Genomic DNA, 23027 nt, shown 5'->3' on the forward strand with positions numbered 1-23027 from the left:
CAAATCCTTACATTTTGGACGTCCCTAGACATGGACATTTCTGACTTTCGGCGATTTTTGAAACCAAAGACATCCATGTCCTAATGCAAGCCATTTGGAGGTGGTAGGAGCCAGCATTTGTAGTGCACTGGTCCCCCTGACATGCCAGGACACCAACCAGGCACCCTAGGGGGCACTGCAGTGGACTTCATAAAATGCTCCCAGGAGCATAGTTCCCTTACCTTGTGTGCGGAGCCCCCCAAACCCCGCCAAAACCCACTACCCACAGCTATACACCACTACCATAGCCCTTATGGGTGAAGGGGGGGGCACCTATATATGGGTACAGTGGGTTTGTGGTGGGTTTTGGAGAGCTAAATGTAACAGGTAGGGGGGTATGGGCCTGGGTCCGCCTGTTTGAAGTGCACTGCAGTACCCACTAAAACTGCTCCTGGGATCTTCATGCGCTGTCATGGACCTGAGTATGACATCTGAGGCTGGCACGACATATTTTTAAAGATGTATTTTGAGGGTGGGAGGGGGTTAGTGACCACTGGGGGAGTAACGGGAGGTCATCCCCGATTCTCTTCGGTGGTCATTTCGGCCACCTTTTTGTGCCTTATTCGTAAGAAAAACTGGTCAGGGTGAAAATGTCCAAGTGTTAGGCACGCCCAAGTCCTGCCTTCGCTACGCCTCTGACACACCCCCTTGAAATTTGGATGTCCTTGCGACAGACTGCAGTTGGAGACGTCCAAAATCGGGTTTCCATTATACCGATTTGGACATCTCTGGGAGAAGGACGTCCATCTTCCGATTTATGTCGAAAGTTGGACGTCCTTCTCTTTCAAAAATGAGCCCAATAGTAACATAGAAAATGATGGCAGATAGACATGCATGGTTCATCCAGTCTGCTCAATAGTCATTCATTATCAAATCATTATTGAACCGACAATAGAATTTATTTATTTACTAGTAAAAAAGGCCCGTTTCTGACACAAATGAAACGGGCGCTAGCAAGGTTTTCCTCGGAGTGTGTATGTTTGAGAGAGTGTATGTGAGAGTGACTGTGTGTGTGAGAGAGAGAGTGTATGTGAGAGTGACTGTGAGAGAGAGAGTGAATGTGCGAGTGTGTGAGAGAGAGAGTGAGTCTGGGTGCGAGTGTGTCTGTGAGAGAGTGTGTGTATGTGAGAATGAGAGTGTGTGCAAGTGCGTATGTGAGACACAGTGTGAGAGAGAGAGAGTGTGTTTCACACAGATACAGTGTGTGCGAGAGAGAGAGAGTGTGTGTGAGAGACAGACTCTCTGTGAGACTGAGTGTATGAGACCAAGAGAGTGTGTGAGTGACTGTGTGACACAGAGAGAGCGAATGTGATACTGTGAGACATAGAATGTGTGAGAGACAGTGTGTGAGAGTGAGAAAGACATTGACTGTGTGAGAGAGAGAGTGTGTGTGTGTGACAGAGATACCTCACCCACCCCCCCTCCCTCCCTCTCTCTTGTGTCAGGCCCCCCTCTCTCTCTGGTGTCTGAGCATTACTGTGCAGGACGCTGAGCTCTGGCTGTGCTTCAAGGAACTGACCAATCCTGTTTAATAAAATGCACCTCCATCATTCTGAAGCCGAGAAACCTCGTGTGGTTGGTCACTTCTGCTTGTGACGAACCCGGAAGTACGTGATGTCAATTCAGGAGATGGATACAGAGAGCAGGAATGCCTCAGCCATGCAGTCAGCTTCAGAATGTTGGAGGTGCGTTTTATTATATAGGATTTGTTGCATTTGTATCCCACATTTTCCCACCTATTTTCCCACCTATAGTAGTATTACAACTTTTTATTTGCTAAGTTCTGCTTTACGTTGTCTTCCTCTCCTCCATTGAGATATACAGGACCCACATTCATACCATATAATACAAATGTGATATTAAAAATACCCATGCTTGATCCTGATCCATCCTTGCTGTTTTCAGAGCTTAAACCATTAAAAAAAAGTCTACCCTGCACTGGTCCTACTTTCCAACTATCGGAGTTGCCATCAAAACCCATTCCAGCCCATTCTGATCTGTCTTGCTATATACAAGACAGACTGTAGTAGTCCCTCTGGCATTGTCTTCATGTTGGGTCTTCAGCCTCCTATTTCCAATTGATGCCCATAATTTAAATATGACCATGTGTATCCAGATTCATTTTATATTTGGGACAGGACACTCTGCAGAGCTCATGCACAGTGAGCTGTGTTAAAATACTTCTTGATAGCAGCAGTATTAACTTTTTTAAAAATAAATCAGTAGGCAAGAATAAGATTGTATACATGTCCCTTTTACTTTTGCTTCATTTAAAAGCTTTTGAACATTTCTGCTGCTTATCCATTATGGCTTTTTAGGAAGCTGAGTAAATCGATGTGCTGTTTTTCAATACCCACAGATATATATCTGTGGATATTATAGGCATGTAAGTTTTAATGATTTATTATTCGGCTGTTTGTGCTGTACTCACATTTTATATATATATATATATTTCTCCGAGGACAAGCAGGCTGCTTGTTCTCACTGATGGGTGACGTCCACGGCAGCCCCTCCAATCGGAAACTTCACTAGCAAAGTCCTTTGCTAGCCCCCGCGCGCACCGCGCATGCGCGGCCGTCTTCCCGCCCGAAACCGGCTCGAGCCGGCCAGTCTTCTTTTGTCCGCACTCGGTACGGTCGTGTTTTCGCCGTGTCGAGCCCCGGAAAGTCGACCTCGCGCGTCCAATTTGTTTTGAACGTGTTTTTTTCCTTCGGGAAAGCTTTGTCCTAGTCGGGAAGTGCTCCGGAAACCCCCCGCCGGGTTTCGTGTAAATCCTCCCCGTACTTCCAGCTTTTTTGCCCCGGTAAGTTTTCTTTCGTCGTCGGGGTAGGCCTCTTTTCGGCCTCGGTCGAGATTTTTTCTCCCTCTAAATTTGGTGCTTCAAATTTCGCCATTTCGGCTTTTGATTTCGCCGGCGTGATTTTTCCGCCCATGACATCGAAGCCTTCCAGCGGCTTCAAGAAGTGCACCCAGTGCGCCCGGGTTATCTCGCTCACTGATCGACACTCGTCGTGTCTTCAGTGTCTGGGGGCCGAGCACCGCCCTCAGAACTGCAGTCTGTGTTCCCTGCTTCAAAGGCGGACTCAGGTAGCGAGACTAGCCCAGTGGAACGTGTTGTTCTCGGGCTCTTCGTCGGCATCGGCACCGGGATCTTCGAGTGCATCGACGTCGTCAGCGTCCAGACCATCTTCCTCGGCCGCCCCTGCATCGAGTGCATCGAGGCATCGGGCCTCTGCATCGGCGCCGAGACATCGGATAGCTGCATCGACGTCGGTGGTACCAGGACCTCGTCTGCTGATGTCGTCGGACGGTGGTGCATCGGGTGGAGTGCAGGTGAGGGCTGTCCATTCCCCTGCTGGTGGCGGTGAGCCCTCGGGTGGGTCTCCGCCTACCCTGAGGGCTCCTGCGGTACAGCCCCCCCGAGATCGACCTTCTTCAGTCTCGGCCCCGAGGAAGCGACGGATGGATTCGACGTCCTCCTCGTCGGTGCCGGGGAGCTCCGGTGACATGCTTCGGAAGAAATCGAAGAAGCATCGACACCGGTCTCCTCCCCGTGTCGGCACCGAGAGCTCTGGGTCGCCGAGGGATTCGGCACCCAGCAGGCATCGGCACCGAGAGGACCGCTCACCCTCTGTTCAGGAGGTGTCGATGCGCTCCGCTCTGGACAGCCCGGAACAGCCTCCACGCCCGGAACAGGTACTGACGTCGACGCCTGCATCGACCTCTCAGCCTTTCTCTGCAGCCGCTCTAAACGAGAGCCTCCGGGCCGTTCTCCCAGAGATTCTGGGAGAGCTGTTGCGCCCTACCCCTCCGGTACCGGCGGTGCTTGCGCCACCGGTACCGTCGAGCGTGGCGCCGGCTGGCCCATCGCCCGGGTTGAGGTCCCCGACGTCGGTACCGCGTGCGGTACCGACCGCGGCCACCTCCCAGGAAGGCTCCCCGACTACGTCGGCGGAGGGAGCTTCGCCGATGCGGGCGAGGGAGTCTACCTCTCGACGCCCCCATCGTGGACGGGGTTCCACGGAGTCGAGCAGGGCGAGGTTGCAGACACAGGTCCGTGAACTTGTGTCTGACACCGAGGGTGAGGCCTCGTGGGAGGAAGAGGAAGATCCCAGATATTTCTCTGACGAGGAGTCTGAGGGTCTTCCGTCTGATCCCACTCCCTCTCCTGAGAGACAGCTTTCTCCTCCCGAGAGTCTGTCTTTTGCCTCCTTTGTCCGGGAGATGTCTACGGCCATCCCCTTCCCGGTGGTTGTGGAGGACGAGCCCAGGGCTGAAATGTTTGAGCTCCTGGACTATCCTTCTCCACCTAAGGAAGCGTCCACTGTTCCCTTGCACCATGTCCTGAAGAAGACATTGCTTGCGAACTGGACCAAGCCATTAACTAATCCCCACATTCCCAAGAAGATCGAGTCCCAGTACCGGATCCATGGGGACCCAGAGCTGATGCGCACTCAGTTGCCTCATGACTCTGGAGTTGTGGATTTGGCCCTAAAGAAGGCTAAGAGTTCTAGGGAACATGCTTCGGCGCCCCCGGGCAAGGACGCTAGAACCTTAGACTCCTTTGGGAGGAAGGCCTACCATTCCTCTATGCTCGTGTCCAAGATCCAGTCTTACCAGCTCTACACGAGCATACACATGCGGAATAATGTGCGGCAGTTGGCGGGCTTGGTTGATGCTCTTCCCCCTGAGCAAGCCAAGCCTTTTCAGGAGGTGGTCAGGCAGCTGAAGGCGTGCAGAAAATTCCTGGCCAGAGGAGTTTATGACACTTTTGATGTTGCGTCCAGGGCCGCTGCTCAAGGTGTGGTGATGCGCAGGCTCTCATGGCTGCGTGCCGCCGACCTGGAGAATAGAATCCAGCAGCGGATTGCGGACCTCGCCTTGCCGTGCGGATAACATTTTTGGCGAAAAAGTCGAGCAGGTGGTAGAGTCTCTCCATCAGCGGGACACCGCATTCGACAAGTTCGCCCGCCGGCAGCCTTCAGCTTCTACCTCTACAGGTAGACGATTTTTCGGGGGAAGGAAGACTGTTCCCTATACTTCTGGCAAGCGTAGGTACAATCCTCCTTCCCGACAGCCTGCGGCCCAGGCTAAGCCCCAGCGCGCTCGCTCTCGTCAGCAGCGTGCGAATCAGCAAGGCCCCGCGGCTCCCCAGCAAAAGCAAGGGGCGAGCTTTTGACTGGCTCCAGCAGAGCATAGCCGACATCCAAGTGTCAGTGCCGGGCGACCTGCCTGTCGGAGGGAGGTTGAAAGCTTTTCACCAAAGGTGGCCTCTCATAACCTCCGATCAGTGGGTTCTCCAAATAGTCCGGCAAGGATACACCCTCAATTTGGCCTCACAACCTCCAAATTGTCCACCGGGAGCTCAGTCCTACAGCTTCCAGCACAAGCAGGTACTTGCAGAGGAACTCTCCGCCCTTCTCAGCGCCAATGCGGTCGAGCCCGTGCCATCCGGGCAAGAAGGGCTGGGGTTCTATTCCAGGTACTTCCTTGTGGAAAAGAAAACAGGGGGGATGCGTCCCATCCTAGACCTAAGGGCCCTGAACAAATATCTCGTAAAAGAAAAGTTCAGGATGCTTTCCCTGGGCACCCTTCTCCCCATGATTCAGCAAAACGATTGGCTATGCTCTCTGGACTTGAAGGATGCCTACACACACATCCCGATACTGCCAGCTCACAGACAGTATCTGCGATTTCAGCTGGGCGCACGCCACTTCCAGTACTGTGTGCTACCCTTTGGGCTCGCCTCTGCGCCCAGGGTGTTCACAAAGTGCCTAGCTGTGGTAGCAGCGGCGCTTCGCAGGCTGGGGGTGCACGTGTTCCCATATCTCGACGATTGGCTGGTGAAGAACACATCCGAGGCAGGAGCCCTGCAGTCCATGCAGATGACTATTCGCCTCCTGGAGCTACTGGGGTTTGTGATAAATTACCCAAAGTCCCATCTTCTCCCAGTGCAGAAACTCGAATTCATCGGAGCCCTGCTGGATTCTCGGACGGCTCGCGCCTATCTCCCAGAGGCGAGGGCCAACAACTTGTTGTCCCTCGTCTCGCGGGTGCGAGCGTCCCAGCAGATCACAGCTCGGCAGATGTTGAGATTGCTGGGCCACATGGCTTCCACAGTTCATGTGACTCCCATGGCCCGCCTTCACATGAGATCTGCTCAATGGACCCTAGCCTCCCAGTGGTATCAGGCCGCCGGGGGTCTAGAGGACGTGATCCACCTGTCCACGAGTTTTCTCGAATCCCTGTATTGGTGGACGATTTGCTCCAATTTGACTCTGGGACGTCCCTTCCAAATTCCTCAACCTCAAAAAGTGCTGACCACGGATGCGTCTCTCCTGGGATGGGGAGCTCATGTCGATGGGCTTCACACCCAAGGAAGGTGGTCCCTCCAAGAAAGCGATCTACAGATCAATCTTCTGGAGTTGCGAGCGATCTGGAACGCTCTGAAGGCTTTCAGAGATCGGCTGTCCCACCAAATTATCCAAATTCAGACAGACAATCAGGTTGCCATGTACTATGTCAACAAGCAGGGGGGCACCGGATCTCGCCCCCTGTGTCAGGAAGCCGTCAGCATGTGGCTCTGGGCTCGCCGTCAAGGCATGGTGCTCCAAGCCACATATCTGGCAGGCGTAAACAACAGTCTGGCCGACAGGTTGAGCAGGATTATGCAACCTCACGAGTGGTCGCTCAATTCCCGTGTGGTGCGACAGATCTTCCAGGCGTGGGGCACCCCCCTGGTGGATCTCTTCGCATCTCAAGTGAACCACAAGGTCCCTCAGTTCTGTTCCAGGCTTCAGGCCCACGGCAGACTGGCGTCGGATGCCTTCCTCCTGGATTGGGGGGAAGGTCTGCTGTATGCTTATCCTCCCATTCCTCTGGTGGGGAAGACTTTGTTGAAACTCAAGCAAGACCGAGGCACCATGATTCTGATTGCTCCCTTTTGGCCGCGTCAGATCTGGTTCCCTCTTCTTCTGGAGTTATCCTCCGAAGAACCGTGGAGATTGGAGTGTTTTCCGACCCTCATCACGCAGGACGAAGGGGCTCTTCTGCATCCCAACCTCCAGTCCCTGGCTCTCACGGCCTGGATGTTGAGGGCGTAGACTTTGCCTCTTTGGGTCTGCCAGAGGGTGTCTCCCGCATCTTGCTTGCTTCCAGGAAAGACTCCACTAAGAGAAGTTACTTCTTTCATTGGAGGAGGTTTGCCGTCTGGTGTGACAGCAAGGCCCTAGATCCTCGCTCTTGTCCTACACAGACCCTGCTTGAATACCTTCTCCACTTGTCTGAGTCTGGTCTGAAGACCAACTCCGTAAGGGTTCACCTTAGTGCAATCAGTGCATACCATTACCAAGTGGAAGGTAAGCCGATCTCAGGACAGCCTTTAGTTGTTCGCTTCATGAGAGGTTTGCTTTTGTCAAAGCCCCCTGTCAAGCCTCCTACAGTGTCATGGGATCTCAATGTCGTTCTCACCCAGCTGATGAAACCTCCTTTCGAGCCACTGAATTCCTGCCATCCGAAGTACTTGACCTGGAAGGTCATTTTCCTGGTGGCAGTTACCTCGGCTCGTAGAGTCAGTGAGCTTCAGGCCCTGGTAGCCCAGGCCCCTTACACCAAATTTCATCACAACAGAGTAGTCCTCCGCACTCACCCTAAGTTTCTGCCAAAGGTTGTGTCGGAGTTCCATCTGAACCAGTCAATTGTCTTGCCAACATTCTTTCCCCGTCCTCATTCCTGCCCTGCTGAACGTCAGCTGCACACATTGGACTGCAAGAGAGCATTGGCCTTCTATCTGGAGCGGACACAGCCCCACAGACAGTCCGCCCAATTGTTTGTTTCTTTTGATCCCAACAAGAGGGGAGTGGCTGTAGGGAAACGCACCATATCCAATTGGCTAGCAGATTGCATTTCCTTCACTTACGCCCAGGCTGGGCTGGCTCTTGAGGGTCATGTCACGGCTCATAATGTTAGAGCCATGGCAGCGTCGGTAGCCCACTTGAAGTCAGCCACCATGGAGGAAATTTGCAAAGCTGCGACGTGGTCATCTGTCCACACATTCACATCTCATTACTGCCTGCAGCAGGATACCCGACGTGACAGTCGGTTCGGGCAGTCAGTTCTTCAGAACCTGTTTGGGCTTTAGGATCCAACTCCACCCCCCGAGGGCCCTGTTTGTTCTGTTCCAGGCTACACTCTCAGTTAGTTGGTAAATTTTTTAGGTCAATCTCAGTTATGTCCTCGCCGTTGCGAGGCCCAATTGACCAATGTTGTTGTTTTGAGTGAGCCTGGGGGCTAGGGATACCCCATCAGTGAGAACAAGCAGCCTGCTTGTCCTCGGAGAAAGCGAATGCTACATACCTGTAGAAGGTATTCTCCGAGGACAGCAGGCTGATTGTTCTCACAAACCCGCCCGCCTCCCCTTTGGAGTTGTGTCTTCCCTTGAAGTGTATTGTCTTGCTACATACTGGACTGGCCGGCTCGAGCCGGTTTCGGGCGGGAAGACGGCCGCGCATGCGCGGTGCGCGCGGGCGCGCGAGGGCTAGCAAAGGACTTTGCTAGTGAAGTTTCCGATTGGAGGGGCTGCCGTGGACGTCACCCATCAGTGAGAACAATCAGCCTGCTGTCCTCGGAGAATACCTTCTACAGGTATGTAGCATTCGCTATATATATATATATATATATATAGATAGATAGATAGATAGATAGATATAGATATATAGCGTGAGTACAGCACAAACAGCTGAATAGTAAATCATCAAAACTTGCATTCCGTACCCTGGTACAGTCAATGGTACTAAGTCACCTGGACTACTGCAACGCACTGTACGCTGGCTGCAAAGAACAGACTATCAAAAAACTCCAAACAGCCCAGAATACCGTTGCTAGACTCGTATTTGGAAAAAATAAATATGAAAGTGCAAAACCCCTAAGAGAGAAACTTCACTGGCTCCCACTTAAGGAACGCATCGCGTTCAAGATCTGCACGATTGTACACAAAATCATCCACGCAGACGCCCCAACCTACATGCTAAACCTCGTGGACCTGCCTCCCAGAAACGCCAAAAGATCATCCCGCAAATTTCTTAATCTACACTTCCCCAGCTGTAAAGGACTAAAATACAAGCTGATACATGCAACTTACCTTCTCCTACATGAGCACGCAGTTGTGGAATGCATTACCTACTGCCTTGAAAACTATTGACGAAATAACCAACTTTTGTAAATCTCTGAAGACATATCTCTTCAACAAGACCTACAAAGAGAACCCATAGCCTCACTAAATCACCTCGCCAACCCGCCCCAGTTATGAAAGTCTACCTTCTATGCCTATCCACCTAAACCTTTTCTTTTTTCCCTTACTTAATCTTTTTACATCACTAATTGTATCTGATATCCTGGAATGACAATGCCATAACAGGACTCTGTAAGCCACATTGAGCCTGCAAATAGGTGGGAAAATGTGGGATACAAATGCAATAAATAATAATAATAATTCCTATAAAGACTGAAATTAGCATGGAATGCTGAAAGCAGAACCCCAGGCAGGTGTTGCACCGATAAATGTAAACCATGAATGCAGCATGGACAGCTGAAGAGCAGGAACCTGAGGCAGGGGTCAAACTAATTCACATAAAGCATAAATATAGTTCAGATTGCTGCACAGAGCAAAGGAGGAGATTTTGAGTCTTTTCCTCTTGCTCTTTTGGGTTTCCAGCAGACTCTGAACCCACCTCATTGGTACCATGAGTTTTCATTCATAGCATCCCAGTTTGCTCTGCTTTTATGGCCTTTCACCGATCTTGCTGATTATGGTTCTTCCACAGGAAGTAAGCTGGGAAGGCTAGATGGGCCTTTCATTCTTTGACATCCTTTTCTTGTATGAAATAGGTTGGTGATATTTTGAGTTGTCTCCACTAATACAGCAGTTTGCAGAAATCTGTTGGAAGTAAATTGGTTTGAAATTGTTTTAGACCTTAATGTGATTGTAGATTCTGTCCAGTCTGTGACCTAGTGGACAGACCTAGGAACTATCCAAAAATGATTTTTTTTTTTTTGAGGGCACACAGTTGTCTCTTTAGATGACTCATAGTCCCTGTCTCTCTCTCTTCTCCGAAGTATTGGCCTTTCTCTGTTATGCTCATCTCTCCTTGCTATCCTTTCTGCTCACAGCTGGTGGGCCACTGCTCCGTGGTAGCACAGACAATTCAGAACAACAACAAAAAGTGGAACCTAATTTAAAAAAAAAACTGGAAAAAAGTTACATTTCAGAAAATTAGAAATCCAAAGATAGGTAGAGAAAAAATTTGTAGAGAAACTAAATCTTCATTAATATGGCTTTCCAGTTTTCTGGTCTTGAGAATGTGTATTTAGGGAGAGGGGGAGCAATTAAACTCCATTAGTGCTCACAAATGATACTGCAAATCTTTCTCAAGCACCTCATGCTTACTTTTATTGGCCATTATAAAATTGTTTGTAAGAAGACTTCTAAAAGCTTACCCTTCTCACACACTAAATAACCACATATTTCACCAAAGCCAACGTTTGGAGTCAGCTAGCAAATGAGTGCAGCTTTCTTTTAGAGTTGGAGAGTAAGATAGGGTGCTTTTTTAATTATTTCTTTCTATCTTTGGGTTTACAGCTGAGCCAGAACCTGCCCTTGTGCTAGTATGGGGGGTTTTCTCCCCTTATTTTAACCCCCTCCCATCTAACCAAGCTATAATGGCAGCCCTTGGTCAAGGATACCTGGGTAAACTGGATAAGAACATGAAATGAGCTGTGCTGAATCAGACCACGGTCCATTAAGCCCAGTATATTGTCTCTGACAATGACCAGTCTAGATCACAAATATGCAAGAGATCCCAAATACAGTCTGAGGTCATATATATAAATCCTGAATCTGGCCTATTATGCAACAGCTGATATGCTCTCGCCTCTTTTCCCCCACCCCCTTTCCCCTCCCTTAAGTTCTAGGGCTGCCACTGTATCATCCCCAGTCCAGTCTGTCTCAAGGGACAAGCTGGGTTAGGGAAACTGGCCTAGCATGCAATACTACAACTAGGTCATCAGGCTAGCCTCAAAAGTGGTTGAACTCGGGGTTTGCATGGCTGGAACTTGGATGCAGGAGGCATTAGGGGAGAAATTTTGCAGTGCTTGGGGGATCAGAGCTTATGGATTGTAGGATGTGCACTAATGCAGAGTTGTTGTACACTAGGGAAGCAATGGGAGTTGTGTTGCATAAGGATTCGAAGTGGTATCAACAGTGGAAGGATTTCAAGGACAACAACGTGGTCTTTAACAGTGAGTTTTATCCAAAATATTGCCTGATGCTTTTGATATCTGATGTTTGTGGTTGATGGATGTGGTTTTTGCTGTGTGCAATCTTCCTTCTATTCCCTCTGACTGGGCCTATCAGATTGCTCTGTCAGATGTCAAAATTTCCTCAGTGATAGGTGTAAAAGCCTCCGTGTTTGCTGTGAGGCACTTTGTGACTTCCAGCTCAAAGAAGCTCAGTTTAATGATAGAGATCTTGACCTTTTCAATTGTGTTCAGATTCCTCTTATGCTTACAGAAGATAGGAGCTGTAAGGTCCATCACTTCTGCCTATTTTCCCTTCATCTCCAGTTTGGTAGACCCTATTTGATTTTTCGTATTTCTTTTCTTCCCTACCAGCTAAGGATCTTATGTGCTTTTCTCTGACTCTCACAAATTTTCATGACCCTTTAGTCCTTTAATGATGCCATATGGCTAATGGCATTTATCATAGGACACCAGTGGGGTCACTTTATAACATGGAGCCTAAGCTGTCAAGGCATTGCAGCCGTTTTAAAAGTGTAACGTGCCCTTAAAAATAGTGATCACAGGCAAAGCAGATGCATATGTTCATTCTTGCTCTGTGGCAGGTGTAATTGTTTGTGCATAATGTGTCGATAAGAATGAGTTTGAGTGTATTTTATAAAATACCTAAGTGCCAAAACTACTCCCACTCCACCTAGTTGCTACCCCTGGGAATGCATACATTTATATTGAATAAAAGTAAGTTCTATGCTTTTGTGTGCCTAATTTTATCTGTGTGAATACCCAGGGCAGTGTTTATAAGAGCCTAATGAGCATTTAGAACTGCATTTTAAATACTCAAGTCCTTCATAAAATTGCCTCCCCCTTTCCCCCAAGTATCCTGAGTTATAGGTTCTCAGCTGTGTCTATCCAGATTGAGCTCTGCTGTCCATGGGTATGTGTCGGGCATGTGAGTGACAAGTTCCTGGCTCTGCTGTTTGGGGTTGGAGGAGTTAGGGGGTAAATGACAGCTTCTCAGTTTCCTCTCAGCCATTTCTGAGTTCTGCTTTCCATGTTATGTGCATGTCTGTTACATCTGCGAGTGATGTTCTTATCTTCTGGTCTTTCTGTGAGTGATTTTAGTTTCTGCTGCTTTCAGGGTTCTTTGAAATGAAGATGAAATATGATGAAAGTGATAATGCCTTCATCAGGGCGTCGAGAACTCTGACAGACAAAGTTTCTGATTTGATAGGTAAGAAGTCCTGCCTCTCTAATACCGTCTGTTGCAGAAATCATGTCTTCCCTCTAGGTCTGGCTTCAGGCCTTCAGGCACTCCCATCTTAATGCTGAAGGGAGACATGGTCCATAGTCCTCAGCTTGTGACTGTTGTACACATGGTCTCACCACAAGGGAGAGGAATTATCTATGACTGAAAAGCTTCTGTGATGTGGCTTATATTTATCTAAGCCTACTGCAGTAGGTGTAAGCTATCAGATTCTGCTTTTCACTACATAGGAAGCTTAAGGGAATTTAAAATTTTGGGAAGCTGGCATTACCTGTGCTGTTCTAATACTAACTGCATTCTCCTGGCACTGTCAGAGCACAGTGGATTCTGCCAGGGCCATACAACTTGGTTTCTCAATGGAGGCACATGGCCAGGAGGGGGATTCTGGAGACCAGGTATGGGGTGGGCAAGAGGGAAGAGAGACATGCCTCAGAAGGAACATGAAACATGGTGTCGGAGAGAGACAGGCCAATAAAAGAAGGCAAACATGGTGTGGGGATGGTGAGTAGGGGGGGAGAGAATTACCTAAAGCTGAAGTTCACTGTAGCATCTGTTTCACCTTTCATCGCTCATAATGTAGCGCATGCGGCAAATGAAGAGTAGTTGTAGCCGTACCTTTTTTAAAAATGACTTCTGCTTTGAAACGTGGGAGTTGTTACCTGCTGATGTTTGTTCAGGTGCGTTTGAGCTGCTGCTGTAAGGTTTACCACATCTTGCTTTTAAATTTCATTTTTCCATCCTTTGTCTTGCTAGGTGGGCTATTTTCCAAGACAGAGATGTCAGAGGTTCTGACCGAGATCTTGAAAGTGGACCCAGGTTTCGACAAGGACAAATTTCTCAAGCAGTGTGAGCGGGATATCATTCCCAATGTGCTAGAGGTACAGCATAGCTGGACAGACATTGGTAGGGGAGCAGGCTTATGAGAGGAGAGTTGCTAAAAGCATTTCTAAGAATGTCTGGTGGTTCATATGTCTGGAAATTATTCAGTTGCCTTCACTCCGAGGTAGTCGGCAAAAGAACCCCCTGATCACTATTCGTTAGTGAATATCTGCAGGATCCTTTGCAGTGTATAGCATTACCTATTTAATCTCCTAGATTTATTGCAGTTCTCTTCCATGTACCCTAGTTGTTGGCACAGCAAGTTTAAGATCCCTTTCTTGGCAGTTCCAGAAGAATCCTTCAGAAACCCTGGGGTGCCAGTGATTAGTTCTGCCAACTCTAAAATCCTTCTCCCTGTCCAGTGCTTCTTCTGAATCACCACTGGTGCCAAAGGGATTGGGCTATAGTTAATTAAGAATTATTGTTTGGCAGTCTACGGAATGTGTGTGTTACCAGCATTCTCCATGGACAGGCAGGATATAATCAGCCACACATATGATGGCAGCAGCCAGGACCCTCTCTCCCATAGCCCAGAAGAGACAGAGAATCTGGAAACAGATGTGTGCACACTGGAAAAGTGATAGATCACTGGAATTTCCCTTTTTTATGTTTACTGCATAGGGGTAGCAACAAATGGCTTAATTTACTTTCGGTTATAGCAGAAAAACAGACTTGCCAGTGGCAAGGTGCCACTGAGAACAATGTATGAACACTGTGTCAAAGATGTTATTTATTCTTGACAATTAGAACATGACAATCATTGCAATGGTAAGATCATACCACCAGAATCTTATCACCGTGTTGTACTAGTAGCATATGCTGTAAAGTAAAATGAAAAAGTTTTGCTACCTTTTCAATACGGTACTGAGGTTACAAGCTTTCTGACTGGGGCATCAGAACAGTTGTGATGTCAGCATGATTGGCAGATCACATAGTGGGGCAATTGTGATGTCATCCTGATTGTAGATGGGAAGTCTTAAAGCTGAGGTAGGCTAAAAACAGTGATGTTGCACACTTGTAATAGGTGTTCTCTGGACAGCAGGATACAATGGCCACATGTGGGTGATGTCACAGCTGACAGCATCAATCAGCCATGTCATAAAGCTCAGAAGCAATAAAAAGGAGTCAGTGGATAAAAATAGAACCAGATGATTCTTTATTAGCCTCAGCAACTGTGAATAATGATAAACTCTGTATTGTTCACACTGTAGACTATAACCATCTCTCCGGAACTATGTAAGCCACATTGAGCCTACAAATAGGTGGGAAAATGTGGAATACTAATGCAACAAATAAATAAACATGACACAGCTGTGTTTCGGCATACAAATATGCCTGTGTCAAGGTTAAATTATCTACGAACAATGTAAAATATAACTATATAAATGAACAAAAAATAGTATAAATGAACATATCTCATTGCTACATATTAGAACACCAGAAACATGTAAATAGGCATCTTAAATTACTCTTAGAATAAAACACATGTACTGTAACTTACAGACAAATATGAGAATGAAAATAAAAATAAAAAAAATAAAATCACTGATAAAAATGGGCCTGATAACATAAGGAACATACCTTACATAAAAGTTGTGGAAGTTGAAAAGAAGAGTCTAAACCTCTGTTTAGTAATGCGTTCAGAAAGAACTTCAAATGAAGCTTAGCGAGTAAAAATTCTCTTAAACATGATTAAAAATAAATACCACAAGATTTGTGTTTGTGTGGAATGGACGTAATGAAGCAAAATGTGAAAAACTCAGGATTTGCAAGTGTGAAGGAGCCGCTGCGGGCTATGTGAAACATCGAAGGTGAATGAAAATACATAATTAGTGTTATCAATACCATTGAAACTAAAACGCAGAAATGCTAAGTGCAATGTTTATGAATTATGGTCTTTTTTGATATAATCTATACCATATTTTTAAAACTGAAGCGCCAAATTGCTCAGTGAAACAGATACAAATCTTGTGGTGTGAATGCCGAATGAATTGCGGCATAAAATTCTGAGTGACTAAAAACGTAAAGTGTAACTAGACCTAGCTGTGATTAAATGTCATTTATGTATGGTAAAAATACTAAAAATAAATTCATGAAAAAGATGAGTACTTACAAAAGGATGTGATACTCAGAGCACCTCGCCGTAAAGTCAAACAGCTGACTTTGATGTGGAAAAGTCTTTTAAACAAAAAAGGGCGCAAAAAATGACATGTAGTGATGAATAATAATGTATACTCAAGACAACTATTTCATTTTTTTTAATGAGACAAGCCTTTTCCTTTCATCACCCTAAAGAAAAACAAACAACTTTACAGTTCTTTGACCCAAGCGTTTTCTCCTTCCCTATACCTCCAGGTCAGTCAGAATTGGAGCAAAGATCTGGCAGCAGGAGCCTTCATTTACAAGTACCTGATAATTCTGCCCCTGTTTTATATCCCACCCCCTTCATTGCTATGACAGTCTTTGGCTGGGGGCCATACACTAAGGCAGTTTTTCTCAACCTTCTCCTGGAGGCACACCTAATTTTCAGGATCACTACAGTGAATATGCACGAGATAAATTTACATATTGCAAAAACTTGTTATGGAGCAGACTAGTCCAGAACCTGTGACTTTGGCCCGTTTACCAGCAGAGGGAGATGGAGAAAAGAAGTCCTGCGTACTTTACCCAGTAAGGGCACTGTGCAGCCTTAGATGATCAGTGGTTTGAATGACAAAACAGTGGACCATTTGTTTTCCATTTCTCTTGAGTTGTACTAATACTTATGTAAATATAGAAAAAAAAGAAGCCTTTACCTTGTTCCCCCCCCCCCCCCCCTGTTTTTTTCTCCAGGGAGGGGAGGCATCCTGCAGAGGACAGGGAGGTACAGAGGTCTCAGGGCAGCACAGCACTGACACCTTTTAGTTAAAATGTTTTTAGAGTGTTTACAATGCTCCAGCACTGTTGTACAAAGAACTCAGATGTCCATGGCTGCTAGATGTATGTTTCACGAGGTTGAATCTGTGTGGAAGGGCAGGGAAACCTGTTACAAGCCTTCCGATTGGCTGTCTGAGAGCCCAGAGTAAGGTGAGAGCTAGAGGAGGGACTGTGTGGAAGACAGCCAATAGGAGCCAGGATCTGCTAAAGGGCATGAATTTGGACCTATGAAGTAGCAGGGGGCAGTCTGACCCTTAGATTGGCGCGAATTTCAAGCCAATCCAGGGGACGGGGGTGGAACAGAGAAGTTTTAGTGTGCAGAGGGAGCAGAAGAAAGAGAAAGACGAGAGACAATGGAAGCTGCAAGCATGGCCTGAGAGAAGAAATCGGACTCAGGCAGAGAGGGGCATGCTCAGGTAGGCTGGATGAGGATAAGATCCAATCAAGACAAGAAGAGGCAGCTGTAGGCTGATAGAGGACCCACTGATGAGCTCCAGATGAAGAGAGAGAGCTGGTGAGTCCTGAAAAAAAATACGGGCACTCAGGCAGAGAGAGCAGTAGAGGGGGAGGAGAAGGGGTGTTGGGAGCAGTGCAGAGCTGAAGAGAGAGCAGCTTGGTGAGGTCCCTGAATCCCAGAAGTCCCCCCAGCGCATCCCTCTGTGTGTGTTTGCCTGTCCAGAGAGGAGAAAGCTGGCCGTGAGACTGTCTGTCCTGTAAAGAAGAGGCTTATCCGGAGAGGGAAGAAGCCCCACAAGAAGAGAGAGAGACAGCCTCCCCCCCCCCCCCCCCCTTTGCACTGAGTGCCCAAACTAAAAAGGAACTTTTTCTTTGAGTGCCTGCCTCAGGATAAATACAGACAGAAGCCTGTCCTGGGAAGAAAACTGTCCAGCCTAAGCCTGCCCTTGAGCACTGGGAGCGTCTGTGTCAGGTTCTCAGGTTCAGAGCAAACATGAGCCCTTGGGCTGCTGACGAGGAGTGACAGCAGCAGGCAAAACCCACCAACCAACGCTGGGCAAGCACACCGACACCGGCAGGAACTGCAGGCACCGCCCAGCGAGCCGGAACACACGGACTGGAACACTGGACTGGAATTCCCCGGACTGGAGGACACAGGACTGGAACCCCGGACCGGAACACTGGACGGGAATCCCCCGGACTGGAGGACACAGGACTGGAACCCCCCCGGACTGGAACACTGGACTGAAATCCCCCGGACTGGAGGACACTGGACTGGAGCACACCGGACTGGTCCACATAGCTTCACCTGCACTTAGCTACTAAGCCCCCCAGGAGTTGAGCTCCTGGGTTCGAGTAGCCGGCAGGACTTACTGGATGACACAGGGACCAGGACTAGAACAAGCTGTAACTGAAGTGCACCTAACTCCTAAAGTGACCAAAAGTGTTCCTAAGCCCAGCACCAACAGAAAAGCTCCTAAGCCCTCCACTAACAGCAGTGCTCCTAACAGAAACTAACAGGGGTGCCCCTACACCCTACACTAACAGAAGTGCAGGGAAGCCACAAGGGAAAAGGAAGGGAAGACAAATGCCAGACCTAACACTGGTGCTTCCTAAGCACCAAGCTGCAGCAGCTAAACACGGGTTGTCACCCAGGTGCTTCCTAAGCACCAAGCTACAGCAGCTAAACACAGGTCATGAGGAAAAGCGGGGAAGACACAAGGAAACAGGCAGGAAAGCCAAATACCCAAACAACAAAAGGTGCTTCCTAAGCACTTACTAACAAGGGTGCTCCCAGCACCAAACTCCAGCACTGCACCAACAGCAGTGCTACTCACCGTAACAAAAGGGAAAAACAGGGAAGTCAAACACACAAGTCACAAGTGCACACTGCACTAAACTAACCTGGACCTAAAGCAAGTAGCCAGAAGCAAACGTTGCGAAGGCCCCGAAGGAAAGAACACCACTTCCTTATCAAGGCCCTCCCTGATGATGTCACACTCCCTAGACCCAGGCAACAGCACACTGACCCAGAGAGCACACTGAAACCCATAGAGGCCCAACCCACACCAATGCAACACCGTGAAGCACTTGAAGCCAGTACACCCAAAGAGAGTTAGAGTAACTCAGACTACACCCACAGCTGCAGTGAAGTGAGACAATTAGCCCCATGCTGGCAGCAGCCGGCACAGAGAGAGAGAGAGCTAGCTCAAACAGGACAGAAAAACAGCTAAAAAGCTGACCCCCAGGCAAAAGGTAAGTTTGAGAGGGGTTCTGACCCCAATCATAACAGCCTGCATTTAAGAGTCTGCCTGCCTTTGTGGGATTTAGTTTGGCAGTCCACCATTGTGATTATAGGGTAGTGGTATAGCAGAACAAAAGAAAAGGGGTCATGTTTTGGGCGGTTGAGATAGAAATTTCCCCTGCTTATCTTTTTATTTGAATCTAGCTAGTTCACAAGTTCCACAGAAAGTCAGGGTTTTCCTTTTTTGAGTTTTTTTTTGAGTCAGAGCAGTAGGTACCCTGGAGTTCCTGAGCAAGTGAGCTGACCTCGCCAACTGAGGAGACGTGGATGTAGAGAAGACCAAGGTACCCAACGCAAGAAAGCAGCGATGCTAGCGAAGATTTTGATATACCAGTAACATTATTGTGTGCACACCAACTGAAAAAATATATATATCAGATCTGAGTGCAATAATTAGAGCTGTATACATGTTTGGGATGTTTTGTGTTATTGCAGAAGTGGGGTTGGGGTCTTGTTAACTGTGATTGAAATTTTGAACATGTTATTGTCTTTATTTCCTTTGTAACTTACCACAAAGTATTTAACACCTTGCACTAGCTTTATTTAATACCATCAAAGCTTAAAAATTGGTACCAACATTTAGGAACATAACCAACAAGTGTTTCTATTTATTTTATCATTTAATAAACCTTTAATATTTCTTTTCTTGTTAAATCCCTTGGTTGTGTGGAGTTTATTTGGGAACCCTGTTTGAAACTGTGACATTCATATATTTATTTCTTTAATTATTGTAATTTACCTGCTCCACGACTAGGGGTTTACAAGTGGCGTCACGGACAGGATGTCCTTATCTAGTCCACTATCTTTAGTAAGGATCCTACTTGTGTTAGAATTCTGTTTTAGTATTTGGTGAGAGTTGTGTTTTGTATAAGATCCTTGTCTGGCATATCCTGACAAGAATCTTACAGAAAGTGTTCTGTGCAAGCTTTGCTTTAACAGGTCTAGTTAGTTCTCTGTTGTGTGGCGGTCTGTGAGGCCTCTGGTTATATGCAGCACGCCCAAGAAGGAGCAGAGATGAGTGCCGACTGGAAAGAGGAGTTTGAAGCCCTGAAGCAGCTGTACCGGAAACAAACGGCAGCCTGGGAACAAGAAAAAGAGGCTCAGCAGGAATCCTGTTGCTTGGCCGGGACGATTATAGAAAAGTTTAGCCAGCAGCCACCAGCACCTCCCCCAGCTCAAGTCCCCGCTGTCTACATACCGAGAGACAAACGGATACCTGATTTCAGTGGCCATCAGCAGAAGGCTGGCGACCTCTCAGTGGAAGAATGGACCGAGAAGACCAGATCTGCCCTGAAGGTCTTGAGCGTTCCCCCTGAACATCAGTGGGATGTAGTAATTGATCATCTGAAGGGGTCCGCCTATAGCGTAATGAAGGTGTACAGTCCCCAAAACAGAGGAGACGTAGCAGCCCTATTCAAGAAACTTGGTGAAGAGTTTGGAGACAAAGTCCCTCTCACTGTAAGGCTGTCAGAGTTCTATGCGCGAAGACAGTTGCTTGGGGAGACTATACACGCGTTTGGGTGCTGTCTGCAGGAGCAAGCTGCCAAAATCCTGAACAGGAGAGCCACTGCCATAGAGAACGTAGAGAAGGCACTCAAAGAGGTTCTCATTGTCGGGTTGAATGATTCGGCCCTAAGGAGAGAAGTCAAGAGGCAGAAAGCCCAGTTTGAAGAGCTATCCTACGAAGACCTACTCTCATTGCTAATTAAGTGGTCAGAGGAAGAAGAGAGCATTCCAGTAGAAGGGAATCGTAACCCTAGGCTCCTGTCGAGGAGGAGTGAGGCCAGCGTGAAAGCTGCAGTCGGAGAACCAGATGGGTTGTCTGAAGCCGTACAACAGCTGTGTGCTGTTGCTGAGAGATTGGGTAAAGGCCTGGAACAGAGACAACAAGAACTTATGCAAGACATGGGCCAACGGACAGAAAGTCAAAACAGGCCCTACCAGGGTGGCAGAGCCCCGCCAAAGAGGAACCCACCCAGGCGAAACAAGAGGGGACAACTTATCTGTTATCATTGTCAAGAACCCGGTCACATAAGCAGGTATTGTCGAAGCGAAAGAGTCCCAGAAAGTAGCGGAAGGGGACCTCGGGAAGGCGAACAGGGAGCTCGCGATGAGAGATCTGCAGAGGCCCCGAGGGCGAGTGGCAGAACGGAAGCGCCACAGGAAGTACAAAGGAGAGATTCCTCCCTACCTTCTACGTCACGTGAGCAGGGGCAGGTTACCAACATTGGCAGTAAAATGTGCATCCCCGAGGCCCAGAAGAGAGAAAGTGCCATTGGACCAAGACCCGTTTTTGAAGTGCTTATGGGTGGAGTGCCAGTAAATTGTTTAATAGACACCGGCTCTGAAGTGTCTACGATTACAGCTAGCCACTTCTATACCAAGCTGACGACAAAGCCAAAATTGCTAGATGCCGCATGGATCAAATTGACAGCGGCAAATGGATTGGAGATCCCAGTTTAGTGACTGACATGACCTGCTTTGGCCAGACCGTCCCTGATAGGTGCATATTTGTCACCCGAGATGAGGCCTGGAGTGACGAAGTTCCTGGCTTGATTGGCACAAATGTATTGAAAGACATTAGAGACCTTTTGCCTGGTGCTTCCCTTTTCAACAGTACTACTGCCACTCCTAAACGTGTTTGCAAGATTGTCGCCCAGATTCAGCAAGGCTACCAGCAACTGGATCAAGAGGGACCGATTGGTTTTGTTAAGCTGCTAGGGAGCAAAAGAGTGGTCATCCCTCCATTGACAGAAAGAATCACCCAGGTTATCTGTCACCGGATCCGGTCCCTACCTGCATGTCCAGTCCTTGTTGAATCCACGCCAACTATCACTTCTCCAGAGGGGTTGATGGTGGCCAAAATACTTGCTAACGCCAAAGAGGGGAAAGTACCTATCCGAGTGGTGAACCTGAGCAACAAAACCATCCAGATTCGCCCGCGAGCACGCATAGCAGAGCTAGCTGCTCTGCAGAGCACAGAGACAGTACCTCAGAAAAAGGTGAGGTTTGACGAAGCTGAATCTGAGATTGTGGTGACTCCCATAGACGAGGAGAATTTGGAGAACAGCCTAGCTCCTACACCGCGGGTCAGGTGGGAAAATCTAACCATCCTACAGGCGGAAGAGGTGGAAGGATTGTTACAGAGGCAACGAGATGTGTTTTCTAAAGACGAGGGTGACATTGGGTCTGTCACCCTCGTAAGACACTACATCAACACAGAGAATGTAGTTCCCATAAAACAGCCATACTGGAGAGTGTCACCTCACATATATGAGGAATTCAAGAGGCACATCCAAACACTGGTAGACCAGAAGATCCTGCAAAGGAGCCGCAGTCCATGGGCATCCCCGGCAGTGATTGTACAGAAGAAGGATGGAGGGATACGGTTTTGCGTGGATTATAGGAGGCTAAATCAAGTGACAGTGAAAGATGCGTACCCCCTCCCACGAATTGAAGGGTCACTGGATGCTTTGGGAAAAGCCAAATACTTTTCGTCACTTGACTTAACGTCTGGCTACTTCCAAGTGGCAATGGCTGAAGAAGACAAGGCCAAAACGGCTGTGACTACACCATTCGGTCTCTTTGCATGGAACCGGATGCCGTTTGGATTGAGCAATGCACCTGCTACGTTCTCCCAACTCATGGAACTGGTCTTCAATGACTATGTGTTCAACATCCTCTTACTATACCTGGATGACATACTGATATTTTCCGCATCATTCGAAGATCATGTGGACCGCCTAGAGAAAGTGTTCTCCAGACTTAAAGAACATGGGTTGAAGCTAAAGCCGTCCAAATGCTGCTTGTTTGAGAGAGAAGTGAAGTTTTTGGGCCATGTGGTGTTTGAGGAGGGAGTCGCAGAAGACGAAGACAAGACCAGGGTCCTGAAAGACTGGCCAATTCCAAAGACAGCCAAAGATGTCCTTAAGTTTGTCGGGTTTACAAGTTACTACAGGCGATTTGTTCCCGGGTATGCACAGATAGTGAAACCACTACATGTGCTGATGGGCAAACCTACAAAGCCAAGTGCAGCCTCCTTCGTGTGGACCTTGGAGTGCCAGAAGGCCTTTGATGTGCTAAGAGAGAAATTGATGTCGCCAACAGTCCTGGTATACCCCGATTTCAGTAGACCATTCATACTGACTACTGACGCCAGCCGGAGTGGGTTAGGAGCAGTACTTAGTCAAGAACAAAATGGTGTGGAACGGGTAATCGCCTATGCCAGCCGGGGCCTACACAAAAGCGACAGAAATGACAAAAACTATAGTCCTTTTAAATTGGAGCTCCTTGCTCTGAAATAGACGATCACAGAGAAGTTTCGCGACTACCTGGTATACAAAAAGTTCATTGTGAAGACAGACCACAATCCCCTGA

General features: G+C 47.9%; 1 protein-coding gene across 1 annotated transcript in view; it reads left to right on the forward strand.

Moving 5' to 3' along the window:
- LOC115480023 (mitochondrial import inner membrane translocase subunit TIM44-like) overlaps positions 1-23027 on the forward strand; it is a 129758-nt gene that overhangs the window by 73122 nt on the left and 33609 nt on the right. The window contains exons 7-9 of the mRNA XM_030218406.1: positions 11249-11334; positions 12470-12562; positions 13349-13473. Coding sequence (XP_030074266.1) covers positions 11249-11334; positions 12470-12562; positions 13349-13473 — 304 coding nt within the window. The remainder of the gene's footprint in view (positions 1-11248; positions 11335-12469; positions 12563-13348; positions 13474-23027) is intronic.

This window comes from Microcaecilia unicolor, chromosome 11 (genome assembly GCF_901765095.1).
Source record: "Microcaecilia unicolor chromosome 11, aMicUni1.1, whole genome shotgun sequence".
In the NCBI taxonomy this organism is placed as follows: domain Eukaryota; kingdom Metazoa; phylum Chordata; class Amphibia; order Gymnophiona; family Siphonopidae; genus Microcaecilia; species Microcaecilia unicolor.